Source organism: Cottoperca gobio, chromosome 21 (genome assembly GCF_900634415.1).
Source record: "Cottoperca gobio chromosome 21, fCotGob3.1, whole genome shotgun sequence".
Taxonomy (NCBI): Eukaryota; Metazoa; Chordata; class Actinopteri; order Perciformes; family Bovichtidae; genus Cottoperca; species Cottoperca gobio.
Window position 1 is genome coordinate 14211834 of NC_041375.1, and position 12896 is coordinate 14224729.

The 12896-nt window shown below is 41.6% G+C and overlaps 1 protein-coding gene across 1 annotated transcript in view; it reads right to left on the reverse strand.

Moving 5' to 3' along the window:
• The window catches only part of pkp4 (plakophilin 4), a 74641-nt gene that overhangs the window by 46836 nt on the left and 14909 nt on the right, over positions 1-12896 (reverse strand). The window contains exon 2 of the mRNA XM_029458642.1: positions 12392-12525. Coding sequence (XP_029314502.1) covers positions 12392-12520 — 129 coding nt within the window. The 5' untranslated portion in view covers positions 12521-12525. The remainder of the gene's footprint in view (positions 1-12391; positions 12526-12896) is intronic.

Consider the following 12896-nt stretch of genomic DNA (forward strand, 5'->3'; position numbering starts at 1 on the left):
AATTGGACTAATACCATGTAAATACACATGGACATTATATATGAATTTTGACTCATCACCACACAAAAAACCTTACCGTAGATCAAATTCATCTGGCATGTGTAAAGCATATTGAGTTACAATATGAACATGTAGGAAAAAAGATACCAAACGTTTTTGTTTACCATCTAAAGTCTTCTTATTAGTCTCTTATGACATTTTAAAGTACATTTTTAAATAATTAATAAATAGGTTAAATTAAAAGAGTAGATAATTAATAGGGAATTAATAAAAAAGGTAAATAAGGTAAATTAAAAGAGAATATAAATGTTTGATCAATTAAATATTGCCTACATTTATTTTTAATATATTATTATTTTGGTACATTTAATGGCATATTTATTTAACTTGTCCTTACCTTGTAAGTGCGTCTTTCATTGCTCTTGTATAGTTCATTATTTTATAGTTCTTATAGTTTATACTCTTATACTAATTGCATATACCTGCTTCGCTATGTATTGGTACTTATTTCTGTCTTTGTGCTGCTGTAACACCTGCATTTCCCATCTGTGGATGGATAAAGGTATCTTAAATGAAGACAGAGATTTCCTGCTCCTGCAAATGTCACTATTCGTCTCCCACCATTCTTTTGTCTTCTTTCTTTTTAAGCTCATAATCCAAATCGTTTTGTTCGCAGTGTGTCATTTTGTCAAGTCCGGCAACTTCATCTTCTCTCATTACACAGTGGTACAGGCAAGGCTCAAGAGAAATAAACAGCTATGCCTTTCTTAATACTTCAAAGAGTGTCTGGCCTTCAATTCTGCTGATTAGATGGTCTGTGATCTTGATCAAGCACAGCAGAGAGAGAGACATCTGTTGCAGCCATAAGGCACTAAGGTTTCTGTCACTACTGATATTAAGAGATGCTCCAAGGCTAAAGCAGGCTGGCCGGGCATCCTGCCTGCATGCTGGCCACATCCCTGCTGTTTTCTCACTATGGAAAGTCATGGAGGAAGTCCAAAGCTTCCTGCATGGAGCTCCTCCAGGTCTTTTCTATTGCTTGACAAATTGGTTTTAGCCCTGTTCTCTGAAGAATCCCTCAGTGTGTTGTATTGCTTTTTGTTATATAATAATATGTATAATTATATCATTGTTTTATTTAAGCTAATATCGCTAATTAGCTTGTGATAGCACAGTGCTATGTGCCAACACGGACCACGGTCTGGTGAAACGGCGACAAAGATCAGACTTGTAAATTGGGCTCATATTAGCCATGGAGAGAGAGTACTCAGTGCTCTGTGTAATTCATTGCACTTTCTGTGTTTGGCCCCTACACAGAATGGGACACATCTATTCAGCATAACGATCCACCAACTCAGACTGAGCACAGCAGTAATGAGCGTTAAGCAAGGCCTTTGCTTATTTAACGGGTGTGGGCGCAGCCTTGGTCGGTACCAGGCTTACTGTGGAAAGGGGACAGAGACGGGGACAATGTGTGGCCGGCTTTACTGTAACAACAAGGCCTCTGACTCCTTTATTCGCCATTACAATGAACCTGTTGGGCATGATCTGCCTGTAGTCCCAGAGCTGAATCAGATCCTGTCCCCTTGTGTCCTCAGATGGGCCCTAAAGAAACAGATGACACATGGCAGCAGACCACACTACCAATATACAGGCTCCCTTGTCATCTTTATGGATGCTGACAATACACGACCCATCTGAAATGCCTGAAGTGGCTACTGCCCGCTGCTGCTTCCGCACATAGACGGCGGAGCGGCACAGATAAGAGAGGGAGCTTACGCACAGATAAACCCGAAATGTCATACAGATACATTAACATACACCGACTTACACATGCACTCTTAACAGCCAACCTACACCATCATGTGAAGTAAATGAAATAATATACAGTATACTTGAATTTAGCACAGAAACACAGTTTCTGGCATAATCTAGCAATTAAGGATACAACTGACGAATCTATTAAGTATGTTCCTTGTTTACCAACTTTTAAAAATAAATCTTTTGAAAAATTTGACCAGTTGTTCCAAAAGATATTGTTTGCTTTTGAGTATCCAAAAGAGAAGCTGCTGACTCTTAAAAACAACTTTCCAATTAAGCCAAGCTCTTCAACAGAGATGGGACACATTGTTTGTTTTGCAAAGTAAAGTCTCTCCGCACTACACAAGTTCCAAACATCTTTCACACAATAATTGGTCAACCAGCACACTCTTGACTGGTTGTTTCCCTCCTTAAAAAGCTTGAAACTAAATTGGACAACCACAGAAAATGCTAACGTGTGTTAGCATATACTGTGCCCTGCATTATACCTGCGTGTCTTTCAATTCTGGGGAACTTGAATACATTATTCATAAATTTGAATCCATATCTAATGCTTTGTTGTGCAGGTTTAGGTGCATGCATGTAAATAATTATTATGTTAACAGGGATGTTAAGTCAACATGAAATATTATGATTGGAATTGCATTCTGCTACAACTTGATTCTTCATAAAGAATGCATTTCGTATCAAATATTTTGTCTCGAAAGATGGTTGCTAAATGTTCCCTTCCCTTATAGAGAACCGTGAGCACGGTCATCCTAAATGTATGGCAGAACAAAAAACATTAGGACATCTACACAAAACATACACCAAGATTTGCGACGTAATCTGTTTTACTGCCATATCTGGACAGGAATTCATGTCCATGTCATGTGAGATTCACCGTGCATACAACCTAGTCACTGCACAGATACATAATTTCACCTCCTGTAAGTAAAACAACCTACAATATCAAACATGCCACGTATGATAAATTAGGACAATGTGATGGTGATGTGTGAAGCTGTGCTTGAATTTTCTTGGTAACTCAGTACCTTCCTTTCTGTGAAAGAATAATAATTGTGAGCAATACATCAGAGACATCTCTACCTAATCCCACTATTAATTAAGACTTCTGCTCTTATCATTAATAGTTCTCGTTAGCTTGTGTGAGTCTGAGGTGTTTTGGGCCTGGAAGAATAGGACTGCATGTTCATCTGGGATGTTCAGATCCATTTTGCATAACTACTGCAGATGGCATTTCCTCTTAACCAAAGATGAGAATCTACCAGAAATATGTTTGTTCATTAAGTGGCAATGAGGCTTGACAGCTCTGCATCCTCGCCGCAGTGTGGCAGACCCATTCCAACGAGAGCCCGACACTGCTGCGCCGTGGGAAGATGACAGCAGAGGTTAAAGGATTTCTGCAGCAGCAGGGACAGAGAAGCAGGCCTGAGGTGTGAGCGAAGAGAACAGGCCTCGGAACAGGCTGTGTGGCCGGACCTGAAGGAAGCACACAGTGCAATTACTTGCAAAAACTGCCACTAAGCCACCTTGTTAAAATACTATGGTTTGATAAAACTGGCTGCAGCGTCATGCCACCAAGGCAGAATTATAATTTACCACATTGGATAGAAAGGCATTTAAAGATACCGTAAAGTGGCTCGCTGAGGTAAGACAGTGTCGAGCTGCGGGCATCTCTATAGGTGAATCAGAGGGAGGAAATTGCTTTAGCACTCACAGCTGCACCAGAGCTTTTACACTGTACGAGCTGATAATGTGACAAGAGGCCACAAACAGAAATGTGAAACATTGTTCACTCTCAGATAATGGAAAAGCAAGTTTACAATAGGACATCATTTCTGCCAGGATTTCTAATGCGGCATTCCAAGCAGGAAACTTGCAGAGCAGCTAAAATTCTTCTTTAAATTCTTCTATCGAAAAGCAAATGGTCATACTGCGGTTGAATACAATACAGACGTGGGATTTAAAGTCAAAGCAGGATTAATACTGTGAGAAAATGTTGTTTCCTGGTGCAGATCTGATTCATTGCTGGCTCCGCATGTCTGATCACGGGTCTCACCACGGTGACCTCCATGTTGTACACTTTAGCTGCTTATGATTCTGTACTCGTCTTTTTAAATAAATCATGCGTCTCGATAGAAAATAAGCCAAGTCACTAAAACAAACTGGTGTCAAGTGGCATCACATAAACGATCAACAGGATGCCCGAGACGTAATCTGGAAGACAGGCATTCATGACGAGATGTTAGTTGCTGCTCACTATAAAACAAAAAACCTTCAACTATAACGTTCCTCTCCAGCCTCATCACTCCAAAAATAATTTCATGTCTGTGGCATTTCTGATAAAACATGCTGCCGACACAGATGAGTAAGACCCCTGAGAACACTGTGTTCTATATAATTGAACATGAAAAGGGAGCTACAATTTGGCTTGATAATTAAAATGCCATTATAGAAACTGCCATTTGTGTGGTGAATGCTATTAAAAGGAGCCGTCATGTGCATTGACAAGTGCAGCAGCCAGCACTTGCCAAACAAGTGATTGACAACATAAGAAAGACTGTCGATAACAAAGAGGATAGACTGTACGCGGGGGAGAGTGAAAGCTACATTGCATCAGTGCTCAACAGATCCAACAATAATCTTAAAATTTGTTGATTTTTCCCCCGTTAGTTTGGTCATCCACTTTGGCAGTCTTGGCTCATTTAGAAGTCTTCTGGTGAGGTGTGACTGGAAAAGGTGGTTTGGGCATACAGAAGAAATTATGTTGGAAGGGCTAAATGCAAAGACTGACGGGTCCCCGCCCCCCCACCCCCGACTGAAAATCATCAGAAGTACATGCCTTTGCATTTTTGTCCCATTAGCAGTCACAGCGTGACGCACATAATTACACTTTAAAAGCCCAATTTATGCAGCAATACTAGTTCAAGTGGAACGTACAATATATTGCATGATTTAATTTTTTTCATTTAAATGACTTTTTTATTAAACCACGTCTGTCACATACAGGCTTCTTAAGGCTGTGCTTCTAATATAACAGCGTCATCTTATCACTGGTGCTTTAACCACATGTGTAAAATCCCAGATTTCAAACACAGAACTTACAGCTGCAAATGACAAAAGTCTTTCCCTACATTTTAAAATGTATCCACTTTATCCACTTGGTCGTTTGATCAAAGTTTGGAACTAGCTGCTGTTGTTTTGTGGCACTAAGAGCTTTTGAACCTCAACGAAAAACTCTTATGTGACTCTGTTGATAATAACGCCGAGGCATAGTGGCAGTAAATAAAAGTAACTCACGAAAGGCAATCTGTATCTTCTCCATTGGAACAAAAAACGTAAAATGCTGCAGCAGTGCAATCACACAGCCAGTGCAATTCATGTAGACCTGTGAACGTACAATTCCACTGAGAGATCAATAGCGTTGTGTCAGACAAAAAAGAACATTGCTCCGGGCCAAAATGAGGAGAGTAAGCAATCTAGGTTACTGTCAATCTGGAGGTTTCTGCGGTGAACAAAGACTGCAGTGACTTGTGCGATTACCTCAGGATCAGTCATTTAGAGAAACTCATCCGAGAGATGTTTGGGCAGAGGCTGAAACAGAGCCGTGAACCTCATTGGTGATTCACCCAGTGAACTTCCTAAACTTACTCACTGGACGTATGCCATCCCAAGGACAGCCCGGCAGCATCCACTGCGCGTTCACCTTCCCGAGTGAAACTCCTGCTCCCCAGTGACCGGGTCCTCTGTGTGCACTGTTGACTGTGGAAATGATTATAGTGATAATGACGATGATGACAGTGACGGTGATGAGTATTAACAGGCTAGTTGGGATCTCCCATGGCTGGGTTCAAAACGACAGCACTGTGCCAGGGCAGGCGCACACACCACTCCTTTGACATCATGTCACATTATCTCCTCCTCCTCTTCTTCTTTTCTCTTTCCCTCTGCATTGACAGCCTCCTGCCACAGCGCTTTAGAGAAACAGTCACAGGTGACAGCCTCTTTGACTTTGTCTCTCTCCATCATGCTCACACTCTCCCTTTTGTCTCCCCCCCCCTCCCCCATCATCATTCACCGCCCTCCCACTTTATGAGTGTTTTGTCTTTCCTCTGTATATCTGCGCACTCTCCTTCACCTGTATCCCTCCCCATGAATCGGTCTCACTTTCTCCCTCTCATACTTGTTCTGCTCCCCCATGGGGTAATTGCGTCGAGCCAGGCTTCCATTTTTATGACTATAATCGAGGCCAGAATGCTTATGCCTCTAGATGTCTCCTTGTCTGTGTCACAGTGGCAGCACTAGGGAGAGGAAGGAAGATAAGACCCTGAGGAGAGGAGAAAATCACCAGTCGATTGTAATTAGAGTCCTTATTTCGCCTATGGAGGTGGAATGGACATCATCGCCTGCAGGGAGAATTCAACCTTTCTGCTGTGCATATGGCATGGAATTGCAAAATGGCTAAAAACACTGCCTTGAAGCTTTGCCCCAACCCCAACTATTAACTCCTTAAGCTGGGTCACTTAGACAAAGATGACTTTGGCCTCATTAAAACATGATAAAAGCTTGCATCGGTATCTCAAATGGGTAATATTTCAGCCAGCTCATCAAACCTTTAAGAGGGTGCTGGAGATGTAGCACTCAAAGCAAGGTCAGCTCATGAGCTTTGCAAAGAGGCCGTCTGTGCCTGATTCTGGGGAAAACGGGGTCACAGAGTGTAACTCCAGTTTGCCAGGGAGAAGCAAGAGGCAGACAAGTTTTTCATGTGTAATGGACTCCAACAAAGTGGGAAAATTCCACTGTGGTGTTTTGTGGGCGGAGGCGCGCCTAAGAGGCCCTTTTTGTCAGCGGTGTGGTACAAATAGGCATGTCTAGGCACACCTAATAACAGCATTACTCTGAGGAGCACAGAGGAGCGCACCAAAACACAGCGTATCCAAGAGCAAGAAACCACAATCTTGATACTAGGAATGATCTGCTCAACAGCCCTTTTGATTGCAAGGACTGATTTGACCACAGATTTACGTTTATGTTTGAGGGAAACTCTCTCCACAACACAAAAAGAATAAACCGCTAAATAAACTCCCTCCACTGCCACCGTCTGAAGCTCTTGTTGCTGTAAACACAGCCGAAGTATCTGCAAAATAAAAAGCACCGATTTAAACTGAGCTTCTGACATTGAACCTGTTTAACAAAAGAAAAACAGAAAAGCATACAATTTAAGTGTGCGGCTGGTGAATGTTGACAACAAAAACAAAACTCTTTTCATCACTCTGGATGACAACTGGAGTGCTGTTGATACTGGACATTAGCCAGCTGTTTTACCAGGTGACAAACGGTCGATCTCCGACGTTACCATAAAAAACCTGCTGAGGGATACTGCTTCGAGTCCTTTATGGCTGCAAACGTGCATCATTTTTGCAATAACCCTCGACATTTCAAGGGTTGCATTAATAACCCTTAATATGCTTATCTATACATAACCAGGTTTCTCCAACAACGTGCAAACTGTCGGGAAGGGCCTCAGTGTCACATACTCCCACTCATTGTAGACATTGATGATGTGTTTGTACATTAAGGAGTGCTCGATGAGATTAAACCAAAGTTGACGCAGCTAAAGAGCTCCGAGTTCCTGCAGCTATTCCTCTCCTGGGAGACGCAGTGCGAAGCAGAGACGAGGGCAGAGTAATAACTGAGACGCTCTATAAAGACATGACCTCACACCCATTGGTACCTGCTCAGTGGGTGCCACAAGCTGCCTTACTAAACAACCTAAGGGCTTCTTCTTAGCGTGTGCGGGCCCAGCAGGAGTTTTATTGCGCCATGTACATTTCACAATTCAGAAAAAAAATATATATATTTATTTTTGGAAAGCTTAGAATCTCATCTATTTAGATATTGAGATGAAAATCACAACAGCAGGTAGAATCGGCTCCTCAAACTAGCAAGTACTCAAAATCAAAATCATAACTTTGAGCCCACTTACCTATAAAGCCTCATAAATATCCTCTTTTCAGCAATATTTTGAAAAGGACGCTCATAAGGCATTGCCAGATGTCCACACGATCGTTTCCGGTAAAAATATATCCACTGTGAACATCGTCACATCGATAAAAGTCCATGAACAGGTGTTACAATCTGTGAAATCAGCTGATCGATTTTTACATTTTGTGACCATAAACAGTCATAAAGTAATATCTTGTGCATTCAGCGCTGTCCAGTTACTTCCTGAATGTTAGGCGGAAGCTTAGCGTTAGATTGACACTTCGTTTGAGCCAATCGGAGCTTCTTTGACTTATCTACAAACTTCATGCGCCAATGAGTGTCAACTTGACAAGGAAGTGCCCACCCTCTTCTTTCATTGACAGACTGACCCAGGATCAGCTCAGACTCCCGGTGGCGCGCGCATCGTATAGACAATGAACGCCTCGTTCGTTACATGCGTCACTTCCCATGGTTTGTTTTTACAAAATAAAATGTATTTTCAAAATGATATTTATTGTTCAGAAGAAAATACAAAAAAAAACAAAGATATTAGAAAAAAATGTGTTTATACTTCACTTACTGATAGTGATTACTACTAACAGGGAATATGGGTATATAATAGTTATTTATAAATAAATAAAAATAATTATAATATTTTCAAATTGCACAGTTGGTGTGCGCCTGGTGTTAATCTTAGACAAACCTGTCTAATAAATTAAGTTTTTATCCCTTTTTATCTGAAACTTGATAACTTGGTTCTATGTTTCTATTGTGTATTTCAGCTCGGGACTACCAGCTATACCCATCTTCATCCTTTTCAACAAAGAAATTATGGCGGAGTGTATTTTCTTCAGTATATTCAGACCACTATTGCTCAGTGCCAGAAGCACTTGGAGTGATTATTTTGCAAGAACAATAAGAGAGTTCTCTTTTGAATGAGCCCAAAATCATGCAGCTGGTGCAAATGGTTGAAGAGCAGCTTTCAATTTACTTTAAGTATGTTGTTTGTAGGTATTTTCGGGTAAATTCGCCCACCCTCTAAGAGGTTAAACGACTATTGAATATGGTGTTGGGTGCAACTGTCAGGATACTCCATCTACTGCCTCTAAAAAGGTTTCATCTATATTCTAATGTGTGTGCATTTAAATGTGTGCCAGAAATGCTTTAACAAATAACTATTAGCAATAATAATAATTTGTTTCCTTTGTAGTAGATGGCTTATGATGAAAGTCAAACTTTCTTTGGGAGTTTGCAAATAAAAAGAGACTGTGCCACTGCCACCTGATGACATATTGTGTCAAGAACTATCTCAAATTTAAAAAAGTGCCATGTGGGATTTTTCTTGTAAACAAACATAAGGTTTTACCTAATGCTTTGTAAATCCTTAAGTGTTGAATGATTTCCTTCACACATTTGCATTTTTTTTTAATCTCACATTGTTTACATCCATGTCTGCAAGCTTTCATTGTTCTTAGTCCTCATCCTGAATAGTGTGACACAGCAGCATCTCGTCACATGCGCGTTTATGTTCATACTCTCTCACACACACACACACACACACACACACACACACACACACACACACACACACACACACACACACACACACACACACACACACACACACACACACACACACACCTTTACTATGACAACCAGGTAAGGCTTAGCAAAAAAAACTAAAAGTTACTGACCCCTACCCCTCTGATGCACTTGAAAGTACAACACATCAGCTTCAGTGTTACTTGGCATGAATGTATTATTACACGTTTCTGGGACTTAACCGAAGAGATCAAACAACAGTATAAGACCTTTAACACCCACTTTGTTGGTTTATAATTAAAATCCATTCAGAGTCATTTCTTAGACAAGAGTTTTGAAAATTGGTATCGCGATTCTTCTTCAATTTAATAAAACTACACAAAGTACAACAATTACGGCTGCACAATGTATCATTTTAGCATCAACATCGCAATGTGTGCATACGGATCAGTCGCATGTGCAATGTCGTCCAACACGTCAGGCTACAATTTCTTTGCTGCATGATATGAAAGGCGAACTTGCACGGTTCTCATTTTCCCTGACTAATCTACAAGAGAAGTCTGTCTGACAGAACATCATTAACTCTGATTTAAGGGTTCTTGGATACACAGTGCGTGTTGCTAGTGAGTGACATGCAGGCTCCGCATGCACAGCAAACCACCAGACAGTCATTCTTGATCAATTTATCAAACAACCAAAGACGTCAAAGCTAGTTTTTGACCACAACCTGAAAATGAGCGAGGAACAGGAGAAAAACACAGAAAAGGAAGATTTGGTTGAAAAAAGGAGGCACTATCACAATATATAATCTCAGGGGGAAAGAATATTACGCAGGAGAATATCGTGCAGCCGTACTGCAAATGTTATTTTGCGAGAGGATTCTCATATGGAACAACAGAGTATTGATCCCCTCTCTGTTTTTTTTTAATAGTCCATACACATACCAAACACATCTGTGTTTTTGGAATAATAAAAAACAAAACATTTAAATATATTTGAGAAGACACACACACACACACACACACAGACGTTGTGGTTGCTGAATGCGGACAAAAGACTGTCGGGCTGAATGCCACCGTCTCCCACTGCTTCAATTACACTTAAGATGAAACGAGATAATCCTCGAAACAGCCCCTGGGGTTAAATTAAATTTGAATAAGATAATGCATACTGAATTTGAAAAGTAAATTTTGAAATACAATACAGTTTTAGGTTTTGTGGTTGTGCTTGAAAAATAGCTTGTATGGTTCGTCAAAGCAAGTTGTGCAGTGCAGCAAGAAAGTAATAGACATTTAAACACTTAAATGGAGTCTGTAATAAACTATTATAAATGGGTCATCCTGATGGTGGATAGGTGCCATTAAAAAAAAGGCAAAAAGCAAAGACAGGACTCTAATAACCTGCAACGGCAGCACGACAGAACCAAATCCTCAAATTAATGGCAAAAAAGATTAACGGCTTGTTAGTAGTCAACAGGAAAGACGGAGTGAAGAACTAAGTCCAAAGCAAATGAACGCGCAGGGAGAATGCAATCACAATATGTTGGTGAATCATCTGTCCTTGTTTGGGCAGAGCCTGTGCAGCTGTAACTACAGCAGTCACAGAAGAAAAGAAGTTTGGAAAGAGAGGCACAGAAAAATGAAGGAAGATAAGGAGTGAAAAAGACAAGAGAAGGTGCTGGGAGATCAGTCGATGAAAAGGTCGGGGAGAAAAGGACAAATGGCAAATAGTAGAGCCATACTACCACATGCAAGTTAGAACACTCACCAAACAGCCAGTCATGCTAAGCCCCAGACCCAACTGCGACCACAAATACGGCACAGCAGACTCGCATGTTTACATCGACTGCGGAATCCCTCGAAGGTCTGCCTCTCAACAATCACAGGAAAACCTAACGCGAAAGCACGCGGGGGGGGGGGGGGGGAGCGCACACACACACACACTGACACGAGCATAGTCTCTGACCTCCTCCATCTTTACACTCTCACTCACCCTTCTGGTTTGCCTCTCCAACTCTGTGAAACACTGAGGGGAACGATCATTTTACATCGTCTCGACTCTTCAGCAGGAATTCCCTCTGAGGCATATCTCCAGCCAGTCACTCTAAAAACAATAGCTGAGGCAGGCTACTCGCTCTTCCTGCCTGCCTGCATGGATATCTGCTCTAACCGGACGAGCCGCTGAGGAATACTCCAGGGAAGGAAGTGACATGTGCTCCCTCCTTTCTTCCTTCCTTACTCATGTAAACAATACCCACTTTCCTGCAGCAAGCCTAAATGGGATGTCCCTGGGCTATTTGAAATGATTCAAAAGCGTTCTTTGGTATTTATTTTTTCATCATTCAGGGGGGAAAGAAGGAGGTATGCGAGATTGACATCATTAAATAATTAACATCATTAATATTGACCAAAATCTCTTAAACCCAGTTTGCCCTGTGCTGGTTTCCCAGGAATATGGAGGGCGGGAAGGAATAAAGAGAGGAAAGGAGTGTGTATGTGCGTGCGTGTGTGTAACAGAAGACAGTGTGGATGAATCACAGACAGACAGGCAGAGATGGAGTGAGTCAGGGGGCATGTCCCTCCACAGGCTCACAAACCCCTGCTCGAAATTATCTTCCTGGTTGTCCAATGATGCAAGCCAGGCCATGACTGCAGGCAATAAACAACCAATCGACCCTAGTAAAACTTATTCCACCTCAGTACAGAAAAGTAAACAAAGTCCACACCGACCACAGTTGTGCTTCAAACTAAAATCTTTCTCTCATCCCACACGCAGAGAAATTACAACTTTCTACTTTGGACTCTGTGCCACAGAGGTGAGTTGTTTGATTACAGTGACAACAAGGTGTGTGTGTGTGTGTGTGTGTGTGTGTGTGTGTGTGTGTGTGTGTGTGACACAAATGCGCAGGAAAATAATGTCCACATACTTTCATGGATTTCTATAAATATTACTGTACAGAAATGTTTCGTAAAACATTTAACACTGCAGTAATATGAATCAATGGGGTCTTAGCGTGGTGTGAACAGAAGAAACACACTACCTGTTCTTTGACGGAGGCCAGGATGTTGTTGGCGGTGTTGTCAGCCTCCATGTTGCGGCCAGTTGAACTGTCGCGGATGGTCAGCAAAAGCCCCTCCTCCGTCACTGGGCTCTGCTCAGGAGCTGGCATTCCTCCTGTGAGGACAAACAAACAACATGATCTGGTCACCACAGGCGCTCTTCTGGAAGAAAAAAAATAACACAATCTTGTACACACATGCCAGACTGTGCGCATGCGAGTGCAAACACTCATAAATACACACTTGAGACAGCCACTCCCCGGTACACACATGCGAGTGCTGCGGAGAAGTGACTATCAATGGTCACACGCCACCACCAGCAATACCCAAACACACACCCACACATGCCATATGGCTCAAAGAGAGAGAAAAAGACTGTGAATGTTTCACGTCTGTGACAGTGCAAATCAATGCCATATGGCCTTGAGACAACACACGAGTTAAATGATGATCTGTGTATATAATACAGTCGCATAAAAAAATACA